Source organism: Dromaius novaehollandiae, chromosome 10 (genome assembly GCF_036370855.1).
Source record: "Dromaius novaehollandiae isolate bDroNov1 chromosome 10, bDroNov1.hap1, whole genome shotgun sequence".
Classification (NCBI taxonomy): domain Eukaryota; kingdom Metazoa; phylum Chordata; class Aves; order Casuariiformes; family Dromaiidae; genus Dromaius; species Dromaius novaehollandiae.
In genome coordinates, this window is record NC_088107.1 from 20,162,572 (window position 1) to 20,184,648 (window position 22,077).

At 35.9% G+C, this 22,077-nt stretch overlaps 1 protein-coding gene across 3 annotated transcripts in view; it reads right to left on the reverse strand.

Annotated features, from left to right (window-relative positions):
• The window catches only part of VPS13C (vacuolar protein sorting 13 homolog C), a 101,451-nt gene that overhangs the window by 13,308 nt on the left and 66,066 nt on the right, over positions 1–22,077 (reverse strand). For all 3 annotated transcript variants that reach the window (XM_064517508.1, XM_064517507.1, XM_064517506.1), the window contains 22 exons: positions 21,591–21,885; positions 19,875–20,264; positions 19,440–19,544; positions 18,469–18,633; positions 17,989–18,117; positions 16,266–16,399; positions 15,725–15,851; positions 14,024–14,259; positions 13,525–13,666; positions 12,371–12,511; positions 10,108–10,189; positions 9,923–9,992; positions 8,978–9,089; positions 8,373–8,486; positions 6,624–6,760; positions 6,294–6,375; positions 5,752–5,865; positions 5,439–5,514; positions 4,638–4,801; positions 3,289–3,334; positions 1,963–2,086; positions 1,231–1,345 (listed from right to left, as the gene is read on the reverse strand). In XM_064517508.1, the coding sequence (XP_064373578.1) occupies positions 1,231–1,345; positions 1,963–2,086; positions 3,289–3,334; positions 4,638–4,801; positions 5,439–5,514; positions 5,752–5,865; positions 6,294–6,375; positions 6,624–6,760; positions 8,373–8,486; positions 8,978–9,089; positions 9,923–9,992; positions 10,108–10,189; positions 12,371–12,511; positions 13,525–13,666; positions 14,024–14,259; positions 15,725–15,851; positions 16,266–16,399; positions 17,989–18,117; positions 18,469–18,633; positions 19,440–19,544; positions 19,875–20,264; positions 21,591–21,885 (3,100 nt within the window). The remainder of the gene's footprint in view (positions 1–1,230; positions 1,346–1,962; positions 2,087–3,288; positions 3,335–4,637; positions 4,802–5,438; positions 5,515–5,751; positions 5,866–6,293; positions 6,376–6,623; positions 6,761–8,372; positions 8,487–8,977; positions 9,090–9,922; positions 9,993–10,107; positions 10,190–12,370; positions 12,512–13,524; positions 13,667–14,023; positions 14,260–15,724; positions 15,852–16,265; positions 16,400–17,988; positions 18,118–18,468; positions 18,634–19,439; positions 19,545–19,874; positions 20,265–21,590; positions 21,886–22,077) is intronic.

Below are 22,077 nucleotides of genomic sequence, written 5' to 3' on the forward strand. Positions count from 1 at the left end.
AGCTCCAAGACAACACTAACAAATGAACAACTCAACACCCACTCTGGATTTTTTTCAAGTGCTTTCAGTAGCTCCCATTCATAAGGGGATAAACACTATTAGAAAAACAAATGAAAAGAAAAAAGCTCCCTATATCTCTCATCTTCTTCATTCATCTAACTCTACGTTAGATGGTTATTCAAGTTTCTTCCCCCCCGCCCAGTCTAGACAACATGAAATGCTGTTTTGTTGAACTGCTACATGGAAAAGACATGAGTGATTTGGGGCGGGGGGTGGATGGGAAGCTGTTAAATTGAATCATGCCCCTAATCTAATACTTAAGGCAGATAAAAGACCATGAAGAAAATCAAGAAGAAATAAGGAAAATGTTTACTCCATTATTCCAGTTCTTGCTGCGTATGCCAGGAAAGAAAGAGAAAGAAGAGAAACATTAGAAACAGACAAAAATAAGGATTAAAACTGACATGTAGAAGGAAGTAGCAAGCATACAGGCTTTAGTTTTAAAACGGTAATATATGTAAGTTATTTCACACTAACTTTTTAGCAACAAAATAAGTATTTTTAGGTAAATTTTAAGAACATGAAAATTGAAATATAATTTAACTGGAATCCAAGTATCTGGAACATGAAAGCAACTATTATTCATCCTCCATGCGCTAGCCATGTCCAGATGTGGAAGCAGGCTAGATGACCATACGATGCCTGTAGCTATGACATTAGCATTAAGAACAACACAAGGAAAACCAAAAAGGTGATATTTTAAGAATTCATACAGATTTTGCAACTGCTGATATCACCAAAGAAAATATAGGAATTTCAGTAATTATATTACATACCAAATAACTCATGTTCTACTCATCCCATTTAAGAATTGCTTAGTTTGTGAACCTGCTTTAGTTCTCTTTCTAAGCAAAATATTAGAACTGAGGCTTAAAGTGTGTCCACATATTTACAGTGTTCTAAAACTGACTTCTTTCCCAAACAGGAGACAAGCAATGAATAAAACGTGCAGAAGACCATTTAACAGTACCGTTGCAGTTTCTCCAGTTCATTCTGTTTATTAGTAACATTGAGTCTTGTTTGTTATAGAGGTTTGCCTAATGAAATAGGCTGTCAAATTTTAGCTACACATAGTATCTTCCATAGATCCTAGCAGCTTTTTTCTAATACAACCCTTTATGAAATCCTTTAGGTTAGAGAAATTTAACTATTTACAATGCAGGGTCATACCTCAAATAAATCATAACCCTCAGCTTCCACCCTATTGTACGGTCGGATGATGCCATCTTCATGGATGAGACGTGGAGGACGGAGATTAGATACTTCTTCAGTTGATTCTGCCACTCTGCCAGAGACAGTGGAACAGTACTGTAGTAAGCTTACTACGGTTTTGAGTTTCATACTCATATTGCCTACTGTTTCCTCAAATCCTTTTTCTAGTACTACTTTTTCTTCACAATACTTTCCAAAGCTGTGCTTAAAGCACAAAAAGTCCTGATGTGCACTGTTAACTGAATTTCAAACAGACAACATTTCCTCCTAAAATTCCAAAGGTCTGTTTTTCACAACAGGTTTAAATGTCATTTAGATATCTGCATTCAAGGGCACACAAACCTACCTCAAAAGCAAACTCTGCAATTAGGTGTTGTTTTATTTAGATTTTTCATATGAACTTAATTAGCTTGAGGGGGAGGGAATGAAAAGAGACAGCTGGCTAGTTGTTGCCTATCTGCATCACAACACTGCAAGACGTATTCTGAAGCAGCAATTTCTAGACTTTATGGCAAAACACATTCATGACAGGCTACTACTGGAAGCACCTCTCAATACTGTACATTCTGCTGCATATTGCAATTAAGGCAAATAATTTTGTGTCATTACCAGATTTCTTCACCATCTGGCGCCCAGCACACAGAGAATTCAGCTGAACTGAGTAGCCCAGCACCTCCCCGGACGTTTTACCTTTGGATTCCCTGGAAGGTACTGCTTGCCATGTCCACGATGCCACCTGTCGGGCGGGCTACGACTCCTACGAGCCCCTTTCCAATTCCTTTAAAGAATCCAGCTGCACCTTCTTTTTTAGCCCCTTTAAAAGGAGAAGAAAAAATTAAAAAGAGAGAGGGAGCACGCACGAGCATGACTGAGATTGTTTTAATGACCAGCCTGTTTAATTACAGAATTAAACCATTACTGCTCCAACCTGTGTTAGGACTGTTTTGCAGTGGAAATAGCAAGCAAATGATTACAGACAATCCATTTATAAATAAGTTCACTATAAGAAGTCACTTATTCCTTCCCTGCCTCTTTGTAATACTGCTGTTCGCTTAACACTTCAAAAGCCTTCAGAGCCAACAAAGCTAAAATGTTAACTAGATTCTCTTCCTTGTACATTCAGTCAGGACCGTAGGCCAATATCTCAGTTTTTAGAGGACCATAGCCATAACCAAATAATCTGACAACTGTTACACACATAACAGAAGCCAATTATTTCTCTCCCAAAGTTCCATATTCCGTATTTCCGGAGGGAAAGAATTAGGAAAGAGCCAAGATGGTGCTGGGAAGGCATGTGTGTTCATGCAACTCAAAACAGCAGCCAATAAGCTACAGAATACAGGTGAAACACAGCATAACAATTAACTCCAACACTTAAACCTTTTTTTTAATCAACTATAATAAGAAGCAACATATCTTAGATGTTTTTTCCTTATCATCTATCATACTGATAACGTAACAGCCTTCACAAAAGTATATATTGATCCCAAGCATAAAAACAAACTTATTACGATTTCTCCCCCTCCTCCAACCTTTGGAGTCCCAACAGAGTGAATTAGGAATGAGACATTTGTCATCTCTAATGAACATGCCATTTTAATTGTTCATCATTTTTGCAGTACTCTCAATATATTAAGTCAGCATCTAATATCTCTATGTGCCATGTGTATTGTAGGATACTGTAAGGAAAATGTTCTAATTGCTAAAGCTTTTTCTGTTGATGCTTATTTAATTTTATTATTTTTACTATCTCTGTTCTAGCTTTAAACAATAAACTGGGTGCTACAGCAAGCCAAACAAAATATTCAGTGACAACCATTCCTTATTTAGGAGAAATAAGTAACAGCTATACATATATTCAAGTATATTATTGCATAAAGTGGCATTTCAATTAAAAATAAAAAATATTCTTATGCTTCAAAATCACCACATTTGCATCAATTTTTATTAAAAACTTAGAAAGTAAATTATAAAATATTGAAAAACTGTTTAAACCATTGCAGCCTTCATGCTTACCTTCTACAGGTTTAGTGATTATGCCAGTCACACCCCCAACGACACCCTAAAACAAGAAACAGAATTAAATTCTTTCTTAGAGATAAGAATACTATAGTCCGGTTGGGCAATTAGGTGTTTCTCATCCTTCATTTTAAAACTTTCAGACAAGTTCAATATCAGAAATATTGGGGTTTGGCTTTTTTTGTTGGTTTGTTTTAGGGGTTTTGTCTTTTTCTTTTTAATTCTTAAGGACACACTAAGGGAAAGGAAAGAAGGAGAAAGACAGGAAATGAATAGATGGATGAACATTTATGCTAGCAGCAAAGACTAACATCTTTTGTAGAGTATCCCTTCTTGTAATAATTAAGAAGAAAGTAGTGAACATGAAATGGTGGCTAACAGAAAGCTGTCCATACTGTCCAAACTCCCTGTCATGAACAAGTGACACCAAATATTCAAGATTAACATCAAGTAACTCTGTGATAGGCTTTAATTTAAAGGAGTTTAACAACACTAAGGTGGAAGAATAAAAATGCACAGAGGCAATTTTTGAATTTGTCAGCAAACAGGATCAAAAGCAACAGCTCAATATTTATGACTTATAATTACTTAGAAATAAGCTGACTGTTTTTATTTTGAAGGACAAGTGATAGAAGTTGTTAGGATACCTAATTTGCATTCAGGTAATACAGATCTCAGCAATTGTTTACATCAGGGTTGTCTCATATTTAGGATTGTAGCTAGAAATTGACATGGTCTTTCATCCACCGAAAAAGGTTCCTGACTTCAGATACCAAAAAAGACAGGGCTTGTATACAGGCACCTATTTCAGAAAAAATTCACCAACCTGATGCAGTACTTACAAGGATCTAATCAAATACAAAACAAGTAGAACTTGCATAAAACTAAGTCAAGGCAAACTTGTAGTTTTTACAAAACCTCATTGTAGAAAGCCGTTTCTATCACAGAACACATGCCCAGAGATAACCGGAAGCCAACTCACTTTACTGACAGAACTGACTGCAAGGTAACATAAGGGCACAGTTACCTTAAATGGTTAACGTATTCTTTGAACGTGAGTAACAATGGATTTATGTATATAAATCACAGGAGAAATTGGTGAGACTTCCCATGCTTTTCCTTTTTGAGGCCCTACCTTCAATTCTAGTTGACCAGAAGAGCTACAAAACCTCAAAGAGCAAAACTGATCTAAGACAATGAGTCTCCTGACTTCCTGTTTATCATTTGTTTAGTTTATGAACTGATAAAGCCAAAGATGACATTATCAAACTTGCTTGTATATTACTTGTGATTTTCAAGCATGGATTAAGCGTTAGCACATCATACACTGAACTTTAAATTTATACCCGTAACAAGCCTTTTCCTCCCTTGGCCAGACTGTCACCAAAATCTTTAGGCTGACGACCCATCTCCTCTCTCCGTTTCTGCTGATATTCTTTGTCCATAGTGATAGCAGCCAAACCTTTTCCAACAGAACCAGTGATCCTGGACACCACACCTGCTGCACCACCTGATGCAACAAAGCAGAAAGCAGAAGTTACTGTTCTTTCACAATTTAACAGCTGACAACACACAATAAACCACGAGTTTCTCTGTGCAATAAATTCAGGTATTATTAATTTACACAAACTGACTATTGTGTTTTCTGTGAAGAGACTCCAGAATCTGTCTTGAAATCTTTAAATATAGCAAAAGATAACCCTTAGGCCACTTCAGCACATGTTATAGAGCATACTGGATGGAATCTGATTCCCCTTTAATGCTGTAATATATAGCTAAATAAAAACATGCAAGTTAACTGTAACAATAATTTATCCTAAGCATACTCCTCGGTATAACATTTTAGGACCATTAGAATTACTCTCCTTATTCATCCTCAGCATGCTACAAATTATACACACAATGTTTTCTAATTTGCTTCCTCATCTAACAAAACAGAGATTTAGAACCTCTCAAATAAGTTAGGTATGAATGATCTTTAACATGGGTACTGGCAACACCATCTGGCAAATTTAAATACTTGCCAAAATAATTACCATGTAGATATTTTTAAAATGTTTTCATTCAAAATAAGAAAAAAAAAAACTCTACAAACATGATCCATGAGTCAATATAATTTATCAGAAGTGTAACACTACAGTACATACCCACTGTGTGTCCAAGAAGACTCTTAACACCAATTACAAAGCCTTCAGCAAATTCTTCGGGTCCTTGAACAGCTCCCTGAAAATGAACCTTATTATGAGTAACAGAACAGTATATGCCTATACAACCTGACCCACTAGCAAGTCTTTACACTGGTAAGAGTTAAATTACTTGAATATGATGTTTTAAAATTAACAAAATATTACAGCTTTCTTAATTGTTCAGGGTGTAAATTGACGACCAAATTACAACTCTACTTGTATATTCAAATCACCCTACCACTCATACACGGCTGAAGATTCATGGAAGTCATACCTGGACAGGCTCATAGAAGAAAGCTTCAACTCCCTCAGACAAACCTCTGATTAACCCAAATGGATTTCCAAGAACATCTAACCCAAGTACAAGAACATACATCTGTTTCAGGAGCTAAGTAAAAAAGCAAAAACAAGAACAGAGCTATTAACTGCTGTTACATGTATTTCCAGGTTAGACTTAAAACCTGGTGGATTTTTTTAATGAGTACCCAAGTAAAATATTAGACTACTCAGGTATTCCTGCTGGACTGAAGACTAGCTTAGGCAAAAGATGCAAGGATATGTATGAATAACTCCACTAGAATACTGTAGTGAAGAAATATATAAATAGAAAGAACAGAAACAACTACTTAAACCCATTTGCCGGAGAACTATGTATTCATATTTCAGTACTGTGCCACAAGATTCATACTTTGATACCATGAATGTAAGAAAAAAATTAATAGCTTTTAGTGTTATTTCCCTTTTATTCCCTATTTTCAACATTCCAGAAGATATTTACTCAGAAATTCACGCGGAGGCTTGACTAAATGAACTTACTTGTTCACTATAATGTCTAACAACTCTCTTCATCAGTTGGTCTCTCTTGTAGAACTGATATTTAATTTCAAAGAAAGCAAGTCTGAAAGACAATTAATCAAGGCTTCATTATAGATACTCTTCCTCTTTTCAACTAGCTCTTCTCTCCTTGGACGACCCTGAAACCCTATTTCCTTGAAAACATACACAAACCACATCTTTCCTGCATCCCTCCCATTCCCCAAAGGCTCTACCACTTTATATTAGTTTAAGTCAGCAAAGTTTTATATAGACCCAGTTATTAAGGGTGTAATAGATTTAAAATATTTTTTTTAAACTATATTAGCTTACTTGAAAATAAGATCATCCACATCTGTCAGAGTAGCTCCAATACTTTTCAACAGCAAATTCAGAGAATGGATAGCTATCATTTCTTCACCCTTATCTGATGCTTCTCCACCAGAAGCCAGAGACAGACTCAAATGCAACTATCAAAACAGAAATGTTTAAAAAGACAGGTTGTGTGCATGTGTAAAAACAGTGGTGAAACAGTGGGAAGTATAGCTGCTAATTTGCTTGGAGGAACTGTACAATTTGAACAAACACACCTGAATTCACAATGATGTTATTTGGGTAACATTTATTTATTTATATTCCACAGAAGTCTCAAATTACTCTAAAAAGTTTAACTTCTGTTACAACTACATCTGTATACTTCTATCTAGACAACAACAGAAGTAGCATTAAATTGGTGGAGTTGAATTACAAATTCAAGTTAAATTTTGAATTCTCATTTACTTAACTAGCCTAGTACATATTTTTGCAACTAATCACATATTTTGTACAAATTCCAGATAACTGCATTAACACTATAGAACAGGAATAAATGTTTAGTATTGCAAGACTTTTTAGAACAAATCCACACACTTTTCTTAAGCAAGGCAGTAGGAAATGATTTTCCTTTTTCTTTGCTCACCACCAGAACTGATACTCTGCCTTTACACTCTCTCAAAAGAGGGCATAGCAATAAACCTACAAAATTTGACATTTTTCAAGATTCACCATGTTTTGTTTGTTTGTTTTTCAATAAGCCATGTAGCTATTTCTGAGTCTTCCCAATATCTAGTGCTTGGTATGTTTGGATGAGTCAGCGAATTAAGGAAAAAATAGGAGAGAAAGAAGTCTTTTCCTGTACTTAGCAAGCAATATGCCTAGACATGTCAAAGATATAAGATGGACTTAAAGTTATAAGCATTACTTCAACAGCTATAATCAGACTAGCCAGAGAATGATGTTAAGACATCACAACAGTGTCTTGTTCTACCAGTGTTTTCCCTGTCTTCACCTTCTTATAAGTTTCTAAGCACAATCACATTAGGAAAAAATACAACAAATCTGATCCAAGTGTTCACTAACAGAATAGAAATCTAGTAAAGTCAGTACAACTTTTTAAAAAAAAAAAAAAGAGTGCCACAGTTTAACCATCTGTTTGGGGAGTTACGTCTGTCTTCCATACGTTCAGTAAGGCAATTCTGTGATAGCAAACAGAAATAAGTTGTTTTTGCTCTTCTAAATTCTTACTCAGTTTGGGGGAGTTAGGGGAGGCATTCTGTTGATTCAGAGTAGCGTATAGTTACTGATGATCTTTTTCCCTTGCTCCAAGAAACATAAATGGTTCAAGAAAAATGAAATCAAGCCTATGAAACTGTATTTTATTATGATTTCATACATTACTTGGATATTTAAGCCTTGAATGTTCATTTATCTAGCTTTTCTCATTACTATACTCATTGGATCCTCCCTTTAAGATAGCAACGATTAAGTCTCTGTACTCTAGGTACACTAGTTGTACTTACGATAGAAAACTTTCTTAGTTGACTTTAGTATCGAATTCTAGAGAACACAGAAAATTCCCACCATGAAGACAGCATAAAGGACTCCATAACCAAAAAGCTGATCTAAGAGAGCATTTACTATAATTTATAGTAATATAGTAGTATTTAATAGTAATATAGTATATATTTATAACCACCACCACAAGAAATTAAGAGATCATTGATACCAAGTGTTTTATTAACCCAAAGCTTCTCTACCACATACCTTAATTGGAGAAATATGAAAATGCTCAAAGAAGCTGAACGTTGACAAGTCTGTTAGGGAAGATTCCATTAGCTCAGTGTTAAGTGCATCTACGTCCTGCTGAATTAATTTAGACTGGTTTCATACAAAAAATGGGGGAGGGGGAGGAAGAGAGAAAAGAAAAACTTTTAGTTTGAAGTTATAAAAATCAGTCCCTTCTCTCTAAAGACAAAAAGCAAGAGATCTTATGCACACTGTAGACTACTAGTTAAAAGGACAGACATTAAACCACTCTATATATCCAAACCTTATTTCATTCACCATGCTTAACACTTTATAGCCACAGCTGAAACAATTGTGCCATCAAACAAATAACGGAACATGAAAAAAGCAGACAACAGTTACACATACGCAAGTACTAGTTAATCAAACTTGTACATTACTAATGTCGGAACCCAGTGTTTAATAGTAATCCTGATGTTTTGCTGAGAATCATCCTGGTACATCCCTTTAATCACTGTTATCAAATGCAATACTCACTCATTTAAACTGAAATATTCAAAACATCACACTGATGTTACCATAAAGGACCTATTCCGGCAAAATCAGCTTCTCCCATACATTACCCTTTGTCTTTCAGCTTCTGGGTCTGTAGATGGAGTGAAAAGTTCATTAAGTGCTCCTAAAAATCCTTGATCAATTTTCAGTGCCATTTCCTGGATAAGAACCATGAAGTATCTAACAGGGAAGAAAAGGAACAGCCTATACATGTACAAGTTTAACTTAAATACCACATTATGCTATGTTTTCAAAGTGTTGTAGTGCAATACTGCATAATAAGACTTATGATCTACAGTATCAATTCTATTTACAATTGGGGGCCTAGCAGCCACATAAAGTTAAATACTACTTCACTGTAGATTTGTATCTTATGACACTTTGATAATTTACCTAAAAAGCATTAGCCATCACCAAATACTTCCTGCCTTTACATACTATGATTCAACATGTTCCACAGATATCATTCTATAACAGTATTATAAGTATTATTATTTATTTTATTAAAATTCACCATCTTCAAATATTATACCCATATCACTTCAGTACAAATACTTGCACTATAAGCCTTCAGTAAAAATGATTTTGTCTAATTTTATAGCGTAAGACAGACACGTTAAATAAAGAACATACATTTCACGGTGAAACATAATATATTTGGCTGCTTTAGAGACTATATGCACTGCCTGTTGTTAGAGCACTAAGTGCATCCAGCCCTGTAGAGCAAACAGGCAAGCATGCAACTCTGATGCAAGATGGACATCATTTCTGACGGCTGAAAAACTTTCATAACAGTGCCTTTACCTGATCAGTCTTTACTTTCTAGGAAAAAAAGTTCCCTTTAGAGGGATGCTTTTCCACTGAAGATGTTTAAAACTCAACCCAAACAACTGATTTCATGAGTAACTGGATAGGAAAACTTGGCCTTTTGAATAAGACTCATTTAAAAAAAAAAAAAAAAAAAAAAAGGGTTAAATCTCTAAAATTGCATTAGAACACAAATTTAAACTCACTTGAACTGCAGTACTTTGCTGTATTCATTGAATCTAGTGATGATGCTGATGTCAATGAATGGTTTTGGCTCTAAATTAAAAAAAGTGCAAAAAAAAAACCATATATACATATATATATGAAGAAACTGTTACATTACTACTTCAAAGTTCAATATATTTGTGACCATTAAAAGCTTTCACTTTACCTGAATCCAAAACAATTGACTTGGGAGGGGCTACAGGGTGAAATACGACAGGAAACATTGATCCTGGTAACTGATTATCAACCTAAAAAATCATCACATAATAGAGCAATATTTTAATGACACAATAATTAAAGACCATTTCCATTTTAGAAGGCTTGAGAAATTTGTTTACAGATTGTGTTCAAGCAGAAAATCATTCATCTGAGGGGAAGGAGAAAAGGTGAGGAAGATTACGCAGAAATTATTTTAGGATGTTATTTGTTTAGTTATAAAAGGTCAGATGGCTGAAAGTGTTGCACAAGGGATGCTGAGACAGGTTCACATGCACAAAGATTTATTAGAGGGTCTGTAGCTGACAGTACACATCAACTGTGATAGCAAAGTTACCTTTAGGGGAAAATAAAAACTAAAGGCGGGGGGCGGGGGGAAGGGAAAGGGACACTTTCCCCAAGGCTGACCAGGAACAGCATGATGAGCACCCTCTTCTAGGGGCTCTCTGAAGTGGAGCAAGCAGTGAAGAGGAGGAGGAGGATTATGATTTTTTCCACCGTGCTTTTTCCCTAGTACTGGGATCTGTTCAGACTCAGTATTGGTTATTTCTGCATATATATCAATGCTATCAGCACTGACTGGAATATGCTAATGAGGTGTAAATGTTGCACATTAATTGGTTGTTCAGCTTCTGTGCAAATATATTATTGGATACTATTTTTGAATATTTAAATGACTTATCTACTTTCCTCTGCACTATGTTTGGTTTTCTCTTACATAAACTAAAACTTAAAAAAAAGGAGAGACAAATAAACACCAAAAAAGAGGGGGGATCTTCATGCCAGTGGTACTTGCTTCCCATGAACCCCTGCTACAGAAACACTATCAGGGTTTGCAAGGCCATGATAACATCCATACAGGAATGGTATTGTCTTGCATACACTATGAGAACAATATCAGAAAAAAAACTGCCACAGAGGCTCTGGGAAGCACTGCCTCAGTGGCTTCAAAGAAATCTTTAAGATTTGCAAATAGCAGGTCCTTAGCATTACTAAGGCTAAAACACTAAGATACTAAAGGTACCACGAAACAGAAGTGTTGCCTGATTAGAAGTTTCCTAAGATACTTTTAAAGCATCTTCAAAACATCTTCATGATAGGTTCAAATAAAGTACAGCTGCCATGGAAGCCTGTTTAGTCCAACACACAGATTTTGTATTCAAATTTGAAATTGCACAGTGGCATACTAGGGAGATCTAACACAGCATTTTATTAAGATTTTAATACAATTTTGGCTCACATTGCACTAAACTATTAACACATGAAACCAAACAATGATGATGCAAAAGATTTTCTGCAGCTTTGAATTAAGCGTCTTAACAAATGCACTAGATTTTTAGACTTAGTTTAATTTTAATGGAATGCCACTCAAGAAAAACTGACTATAATCATGCATTTAATTGTAGTCTTCACTGAAACAATACCTACGAGTTCATAATCTGGAATAAAATTCTGAATATATCTGGCATTCTCCATTTGCTTTTCCTTTTTTTTTTTTTTTAAACATTGAAAAGGTTCTTTGCAGAAATATTAGCAACCTCCCTTCTAAGACTTACTTCTCAACAAATCCTTGGTTTTCAGTCTTACAGAACATGAGAAAATACTTTTACTTAATAGTATTTTGGCCATTCCACTTTTGCCCATGATTAAGATTCAAAGGCACTAAGCTCATGTAACCAGGGTAAATAGTAGTTTAAAAATCTTTTACACTAAGCACACAGAATTTCTTCCTGTGTTCAAAGTAGTAAAAGTCATTCTTTTTCAAAAAAGAGAAAAAGTACCTTATTTTTATAAAAAATGTTTTTTACTGTACAGTTATTTCTTCACATTTCCAGAACTCTACAGAGACTGTACTTCTAATAACTACTCTGCATAATACTTTTCATTTTGATCTGCTAGTTCTTATACTAAAGATCTATGTACCTCTAGATACACTAGCTAGAATAAGATGTTACATGATTACATACAAAATAGTGCTCTACTTTCCATTAATCAATGCAGGGGAATTTTTTCCATACTAATTACAAAACCCCAGCTGGCCGTTCTGCAGTATTTTTGCCACCCATGACCATCCATAGCACTTCTGCTATCCTGATACCAGAGGGCTGAGTGTCACATGTATTACATTTAGAAATGCCTCTTCCTATACATTAGAAAAAAATAAGAACTTTCAAGTGTCCCTTCAGTTTATAGAACATGATGAAAGACAATACCTGCAGCCAATACAATTGAGCCCGTAAGCTTCTTTGATGAGGTGACTGTTTGAATTCAACCCGAATTCCTGATAGGAAGTTACGTCGGATGCTGCATCTGACTGGGCAACGCATTTCCATTGGCATCTTACTAAAATTCACCTGGAAACATAGCAAAGAAGAGCTGATATATAGTTTAACGCAACTCTGAGGAAAAATAATAAAATGTTACACTACTAGTAAATAGAATAGTAAATAAAACCTCAAGTTTTCATTATTTCATGATCACATGGCTACTGAATTACTCGAGTCAATTATTTGTGTGGAAAGAAAAAACCTCACAAGCTGTTTTGATGAGCATGTCATGCAATTTTAGCTGTTTTAACGGAGAACCTCTGTGTCTTCTTAGTAAAAATCTCTTAATAAATTATATGTCATACAGGCATAATTGAAGATATTTTCGTGAAGCTGACTATTTTACCATGATCCTGAAACATATTCGAGTTAGGAGAAGCAAAGCAAAAGAGCCATCAGGTATTCTGAGTCAAATACAGTGACTTACAGCTGTATGTTCTTGCTACCACATACTTCAAATGCAAAATGAGATGTACAAAACCTAAGTATTTATACAGGTAATGGTATATATGGTTTTTAAATTAAGTATTTTATAGTATCATAATCACCTTGTTTTCTAAATCATACTTTATTTTACTCAGGCATTTCAACGCCTGAAGTAACCTGTGCTTGGAATACAGGTACGCATCATTAACGATTGAAAGAGCTCAGACAAGTGTATTAATTTCAAGATTCTTGCAAGGCTACAGGCTCCTTTATAAGTTATGGGAATTACTCACAAGAAACTCGAAACAAAATTTCAGCATAGAACCTAACTTACATCACCTGGAATAAAGGTTTAACACACAGATTTTAAGTAAACTTTTCTACCATAGATGCTAAAGTCTTGGAGACTGCTGCTTAATAATAAAAGTCTGAGTGGGGAATACCCCAATACTTAGAATATTCTACCATGTAAAGTGTGAAACCATTCCCATAAATTTTGCTCTTTGTTTTGTATTTCTTTTAACATGTCATCTATTCTTAATTAGCAAAAGAGAAAGTATGTTGACTGTTGCGCAAGTTCTATATTCATTTAAATAGTGAAACTCAAAACATACTTCAGTGTTGTTGTCTAGCTTATGCCAACCTGGATCACTTTTACACAGATACTTTTGATACCCTTGTTCCAAAAGGTCTATTTGCTTTTGACTAAATGGTTTCCACTTCTGTCTGGGTTTCAGCTCCCAAACAACACCAGAACTGCAAGACATAATGAGGTCAAAGATTAAAACAAACAAACAATAAAACCCCAAACAGATCCAAACACTTAGAACTTTCTTATGCATACAAACCATGCAAAAATCTTATCCTCATTTTGCAGACTTGGAAAAACCTATTATATACTTCCTAGTAAAAGGTATGAAAAGAGACAGTTAACCCTATTTATTCAAATTGTACAACAGGAAAAAAGGCAAAATTCAATTTTACTTAAAATATTTCAATTATATTAACTTCACTTGAAAGAGCTTCCCATCAACTCAACTATACTGCAAAAATTATAATATGTTGTGAAATTTTGATTATTCAAAGGAATATTTAGGTTTCTCTGTGCAGTACCTAGTAATCCCTATGTAAGAGATTTCTTTTTTATTTTCATTGTTAACAAGAGAAAGTCCAAGACTATGTATTGACAAGTTTATTTCTTGATCAGGTTGCTCCAGCTCTTCTGCTTGTCGTGCTTTGGAAACTAATGCGACATCATCAGTGAAAAGCAGCACTCTTTGGCGTCCATCCAGGAAAGACACCCAGTGTATCTGAGTATTTGCATTGTAAGCAAATTGGCCACATTCATCCTGTATTGAAAAAAAATATATATAGGTGTATTACAGGAGTAGGTCCATGATGTTGCTGTGTGTAAATAAACAAACAACTTTACTGGCACACATATAAAACAGAATTCGCATAATTTTTCTTGTTAGTTCAGTTTATTGCATCATATTGATTGGGTGGCATCTTGTATCCCAAATACTGGGAACAAGTTTTTTTTGTTGTTTGGGGTTTTTTTTTGGGGGGGGGGGGGGGGGAAGGTATGTAAAGGGGGAAGGGGGGAGGTCTTTAAGATTAGGCATTCCAGCAATATTTGTGGATGAGAAGAATATTGGAGCTAATTAGGAAACAACAGCCTCCGCAGCAAAATAAGAGACTTAGAAACCTGGGTGGTGAGGGAAGAAGTCATTAAATTATAAACAACTAAATAGTAAAATCAGACAATGATTAAAATGCAAGGAATTCTTATTTGTTAATATAATTGTGAGGCAAAGTTGAGATATATAAAACCTTTTTTTCAAAAGCCCCAAGTAATCATGAATGTAACCATAATGATATACAGAGGAAATCAGCTTCAGTGCAAACTTTAAACATTTTAAAATGAACGTAAAAAATTCTACAAAGTGTTTATACAGTGGAATGGACAGTGTAATTGGGTAACTGCCAGAGCTCAGCTGGGAGAAATTAAGTCTCTTTCCAATATTACCGTAGAAAAATCTTCCTTTCCTCTCTCTAGCTTAAGTTATTAGTTTGGTTCTTCTGTTGACTAGGCATTGAATTGAGAAAAACCAAGCCACCTCTGAAGAATTCAGAGTTCAGCAAACAGTGTGAGTGGGCTGTTACTTAGAGCCAGACCCACGGGGCTTCACTTAGCCTACATTCCACCCAAGTAGGAAAAGGCTTCCCCCATCAATGCTGGCTCCCCCATTACTTTACAAAATACTTACTGCATCTAGTTATAGTTTCTCTCTTTCCTCCACTCGTTTTCTACCTTGACCCTTTTTCTCTTGCCTCTACTTCATATGTTTCCCTATTTTAATACTGCATGAGCTACAAACACTGAAACGGCTCTTAGTGAAAGACTCTAGCAATTATCTACAATGCAACTATTTCACCTAGAAGGCTAGAGTCACAACAGTCAGGATTTCACTCTGACTTTAGGGATATACTTCAGCTAAATGCAGCACTACTGCAAAATCAGCAAATTAATTCATTTGGTGTGCCACTTAGATATTGGTACAGCTCTTGCACTCTGTCCTTCCTTCATATCCAAGATTATCATAGTGAACACACAGGCTGGAGATTATGTCCAGTCCTCCAGTTACAGTAATCTAAAAACCTAAAATCATTCTACTTGAAAGTAGGCCCAAAAATGTCCTACAAGATAAGGCGCAGATGTGAGCTTACCGGAGAAACACTGTCCCAGATCATTTTGGGCTTTTTACAGTCCTAAATTGGTTCGGTATTTACTTCTCTTCTTTTGAGACGTACCTTAAGTAGGTCATGTTCACCAAAATTTTGGGAGTAGATCCAAGTCAATTTTCTTGTTTTAGTTGGATCTGTCCATGCAAACAGGCATACTTGCTTTGGTTTCAACTCCATTTCCTCTTGTATTCCACTGCAGGTTAAAAAAAAGGAATTAGATGACAGCTTTCACTGTTTTTAAGACCAGTGCTTTAACACCCCTAATATACAGTGGTGCAAGCCACTGCACAAGACAACAGCGCTATACCTTCCACCCCTCCAACCTCCTGCAGAGAGGCATGGAGGGCCTAAGCTACGGGGTCCCAATGACCCCAGCAGCAGCTGGGCTCCTGGCAAACCAGGAACTATATACCTGCTTTACCCTACTTCCTCAAACTTATAAGACTGCTTAAAAGCAGGCATAAAATACATCACTGAAAGAGCATGATAAAGAAAAGGGGGCAGGTTCCCTGCCCCCCATTAACATAATAGTAAAAAACAACTACTTCCCTCACAATGGATACCTGCTAGTTAAACGACAAGAGGGTGAAGTCTTTACTTCACATACCTCTGTTTATATCTGAGAGAGTCCCATGAAGTGTGGTTAACAATAAGAGCTGGAGCAGCTCCCTCATGGTAATCTGAGAAGCTTATGAGAGTAGAGTGTTCAGAAACGTTCACATCCACCAGTAAGCCTCCGTTCTGTTGGAGAGAGTTCAATATTTGTCCTATGCACAAATTCAAATTAGAACAGACTAACTCATTATTTTTAGATCAGTCTTACAAGTGAAAAAAGGAAGCATTCCACATTAGCAACAGTATGCATGTTTTGTTTTGTTTTGTTTTTTTAAACGAAGTTCAAACTCAGTGGTCATTGGCTTAAGACATTAGTAACATTCACAAACTATATGTAGATTTAATTGAAAAAGTATACTTAAATTAAAACAAAACTGGCTTCTAAGAATTAGATACTAACATTTTTTGAAATTACTTTAAATATTTGGCCAAGTCCAGTAAAGACTATAAGCAGACATTCTCTTCACTTTTTATTACAAAACCAAAAGTTATATTTAAGAACAGCAATTGCCTGCAAAATCCTCGAAAACTAAAAGATACTCTAAACCACTGTACTAGAGTTTTAAAAGGGATGACAAATATAGCAACATCATACTAACAAACTGATCACTGAGTAGAAAAGTCTTGATGATCTCTAATCAAATCACGTTAAGTACTATTTTCAATGGCTTTCAAGATCCTGCTTTCTTCCAATGTATTTTCAAGAACCTCCTAAGATCTGCTCTCCTGCTGGGTATCTGAGAAGATGCCTGATTTTTCTAACTTGCTTGTACAGAGGAGCTACCTTGTGCTTTTTTCTTTTGGATAGTCTCTTTGGATATCCTTCTCAAATGCTTGTCTACCAAGGTAAATTGACTTTTTTGCTATGCTGTAAGGCTGGGGTGGAGGTGGGAGGGGACTCATTTGCCTTTGAAAAATATGATCTTAAGAGATTCCAGCTCAAATCAAAGAGATGAGAAATTATGTTTAGTACTCTATGCAGTAGTAAGAAGATTCATTATATGTGGGTCTAGAAAGGATTTTCCTGCAAAGCTGAGCCATCTACTATTTTAGAATAGTAAAGGAAAAAAAAATTGTAATATTCAGTGCACCAACTGAACTCCAGATAACTGATGACATCTTGTTCAGAAAAAACTTTTTTTTCAAATTGCTTCAAAATTGGAGAGCTAGCTCACCTTCACAGCCATTTATATTTCAGCTAATTATGATCATTGTTATCTCCAAAAACTTTTTGAACATGTTATGCTCACATACATGCTCCCTAATGCTAAGTCGAATTCTGAATTAAAATTTTTACTAATCCAATAATATGATATTTTAGCCATTAGTTTTGTATCTTTAACATGCATTAGCTTATCAAGAAAACAAAAGAGAGACTGCATTTTAGGTTGACCATTTAAGAATTTTGAACGCACATAAGAAATACTCTCTGCAGAAGAACAGATGTTACAGCTGTAGTATACCATTTTTAATTTATTATCAGTAGAGCTGTCCAGCTTCCTATAAGCTTGTCAAACAATCATCTTGACTGCTTCAGACAACTGTGAAAAATATTAAGAATGCGACAAACTTTGATTCACAACCTTTTTTATGCAACTGAACTTCAGTGCAGTGCACCAGATGTTAAAGCACAAAGCTTTAATCCTGACTATCTTAGAGACACCACAAAGCTAAAATGAAGCATAGGAACAGACCACACAAAGTCAGTGTCTCACCAATTCTTCCAGCTTCAGCAGTGTACCATTGTCCTGGGTTTTAAACAGGAATGGTTTGGATGGGCTTTCATAGCCAACTACTCTTACACACAGTTCACCAGATGAGTTCTCAGGCCAAAACGGAAGACACTGGAAAGCAGGAAATATGTATGACTTTAATAGTTCATATATGTTCAGTTTAGTAAGACAGTAGTAAAATAAATAGTCTTGAGTGACTAAAAGTATTTCAAATGCCTTAGCTCTTACCCCAATATCTACTGATAGACATCTCATCTGTCTAGTCCGTTAACTCAACTGAAAAACTGGAATCAGTTACCACCACAGGCAGCCTGTGTAGTTCAAGTTGCCCTGAGATATGTGAAGCAGCTGCATCAGGCCATGAGGAATGAGTGTGCCTACAGAACTTATTTTCTTGAGTGACAGCTAGGGACCAGCTATTTGTCTCTGAAAGCATCCAAAGGTATAAAATTGAAACATTACCTCTGAAGTTGAGATATAATTCCATTTATTAGTTGGAAAAGAGCCACCAGGACCAATTTCACCAACTTCCAGTTCCAGAGAAGATTTGTTTGCTATTGTGTAGAATGGAGTGAACGTAACTATCCTGGTAAGGTTAAAACTACTTATTTTGATGCTAACTCCAACCTGTTGAACAAGGACAGGTTGATCAATCAAAGAGGACAAACATAACAGCATAGGCAAGCTTAAGAGAAAAGCCAGGAAGGAGGAAAAGCAAAGCCAACATTACCGCGATTACAAAGGCTAGCACACAACTCCCTGGTTCTGAATACTTGCAGTAAGGGGACCAAACAGTATGTAGTATAACACAGGGAAGTATGCAACACAGCCCAACACAGTGGTTTAAAACAAAACAAAACAAAACAAAAAGTTTCAGCTGTAGCTTTTCTTCTCACCCCCCCCCCCTTTTTTAAACCAATTTAGGAGAGTAAATTCAACTAGAACCTCTCTAAAATAAACCAAGGCAACAGTCAGTGATTATATCATCAGAGATCAGTTAGAGAATATATGGGATCAAAACTCCCCATGTATGTGCACACTGTTACCAACTGTGTTTTTAGTCTTGGGAGACCTCATCTTAGAGAAGGCTGCTGAATGAGGGTCTAAACACATGTAAACAATTATGAATTTTGAATGTGAATTCTTATATCTACTACATGAGTTCACTAGCGTATTTTTGAACAGCTGAATAATAGATACTTAATTGTTATATAAACACACATTTCCAGATTACACTGAAGCTTCCCAGTGAGTCAAACTAATTCTCAGCAGGAAGCAGACTGAGTAGCTGTGGCATAAAAATCATTACCCTTAACATTACATATTTGAGTAATTTAAAAGCAACTCAGAAAGTGCAAAACAGCCACAGCCACAACTACTCAAGCCAAAAATACCCCAAGAAAACTTCACAAGCTACAGAAGGAATATCTTACCAGATAATCCATGTTATTAGCTGCACATCTCACGCATCCATAGCTTCCTACTGTATCAAGGGAAAAGCTACTGGACCAAGTGCTAGTCGAAATACACAACTGGATCTATACACAAAAAAGGACCACATTTTAAATATTCCAATAAATTCACTTTAATTTTATGGCTCATGCATTATGGAGTACAATTTTTTCCACATATCTAGTGGTATTTAGAAGACATTTAAATGCTTTTAAAACCTTCTGTAAGTTAAGATAAGCTTAAGCACGTAGTCTCACTATTCTCATTTTGGCTTATTGGTCTGTGTTTGAGGTCTGGGAAAGATTATATTACAAGAAGCCTCAGGCAGGAGAAGGGGAATAAGAAATACAGCTTAGTTCTTTTCTTCAAAAGAGGATTTTAAAAACAACAAAAAAGGCCACCCAAAATAAGCATACCTTATTTTTACTAAAAATATTTTTCTTCTTAAAGGAGAACAAAACAATATCTCTGTAATCTGCTGGATGCTTCACATGAGTATCTTCAGCTCGATACTGGAGAATACGGGAAGTCTTGTTGATTAGCCAATAAGGACTGAACACAGACAAGATCATACGGCTTCCAGTTCGCCTGATATGTATGGAAATATCCACTGTCATCAATTCTGCAGAATGTGATGTGAAACACACTGAAAAAAATTCAGGCATCCCATCACGAATTTTAAGATGTCCATTCCAGTTTTTGCCTTGATATTTTATCAATACAAGCTCCATTAATTCGCCATTGATTCTTGAATGAAAAACATCTGCAGCACTCCCTTCTGGCAATTCACGAGCTTCTGCTGTTCCCTGTAATAAAATTAAAAGGGGAGAATTAAGTTTTTAATGTATTTTAATGTAATTTAGGTGTTCACAAAGCAGCATTTTATTCTTCTCTTGCAGGACGTACATGTTTCAGGTATTTCAGTACCATGTATCCAAATACCTAGTCACTTTTATTTGAGCCTGATCTTATGAAAAATTTCAGATCAACAGCACTTTTCTTGCAGGACAGTAAAAACGATTCTGGATTTCAGAAAGACAATCTGGTTCCAATACATCCACTGTCTGTTCCCTCCCTCCTCCATGTTTTTCAATAGATTTCAGCCATGAGTTTTCATTTATATACTAATGATATTAGGTGCAGCACTGAATTTGGTTGTTCTGCAGATTCACGGCAGAGACTTTTCACATTAAGAATATACAGGGCAGGAAACCCCGACTGCTGGGACATGCTGTTTGGTAACCCAGCTCTCCTCAGGGAGCAGCATCCCAGAACAATGGCTTTCCTAATTTTTACTGAGAAATTGATTTTGTATTCAGCAGTGACCAGGCTTGATCAGTTAAAGGATATGAATACCATTAGCACAATATCTGCCTGCAAATACAGTGACTTCAGAATTAGAGCTGAGCCACTATTTTCTGGCTCCTCATTCAAGGCAACCACCTGTTCTACATTCTGCCACTTTGGAAATACTGCCATTACTGTTCTGCGCACAAGTGAAAGGCAGATTTAAATGAAAGCCACAGCTAATTATATGAGCAGGACAAAACACAACAAATTAGGATGGTGGTTCTAAATCTGCACTCCTTTTCTATTTAGTGAAAATCACTCAGCTTTCATAGAGAAAGAAATACTAGATACTGAAGATACTGACAGAAGGGGAAAAATTCTGCATAGCATCTTGCAAAGAATTCTTCTATGATCTAGGCAAGTGAGATCTCACAATAGTCTTCAATAAAGAGTCAATGCCAGAATGGAGAGAAGTTGTGTTTTTGTGGAAGAAATGAGTTCCAGATAGCTCAGGCACTTTTCCTTATGCCTCTCCTTTAGAGCCAAAAGCTATCTTGCAGAACATGAACAGGATCTTGGAAAGGTGTAAAAGAAAAAGTCCTATCCAGTACAGGATTCTTTTTTCAGGAGCAAAGCAAAACTGGCACGGTGTACCCAAAGAAATAGCAGTTAATTCCCCCAAATCGCACAAACTAATCCATCAAGTGACTCAGCTATAACAGAAAATACATCAGGCAGCATTCAATATCTTCTACAGTACCTTCACCTTCCCATTTAAATAGATGCAATCTTATTTAAAAATCAAGTAAAGGCTTTAAAAATAAAACCGAAATATATCCTACCTCAAGTAAATACCTCAATGAGTATGGCAGAAGGTTCCTCACAGTCAGTGTAGGGTAAAGGTGGATAATGTAAGCAGGATCCCACTCTTCTCCACAAGTTGAAATAAAATTCAGCTGATCAGGTACAGCTGTTGTGCTGACTATTAGAGGCAAGAAATTTGTCTCGGTAGATGGACACTGTAACAAGCATTTTACTTCATTGCTCCGATGTAGCTCTTCCCTCCAAACAATGTAAGTTGTGGACTCTTTGAACTGACCTTCTAACATTCCCGTTGGTTGAATATATAGATGACACCTACGGAGAGAGGACAGGTCAACAGTACACAAAATAGTTTTCCATCGACAAGGAACTTCATCCATTTGAAAGTAATTGCTAACATTCTGGAGGGCTTGTGCAGCATACTGAACAACTACCTAATGAAGGTAACATTTGTTTTTTATTAGCCACAGTCAGGAAAAAACAGTTCCAAGTGCCCATCTAAGCTTT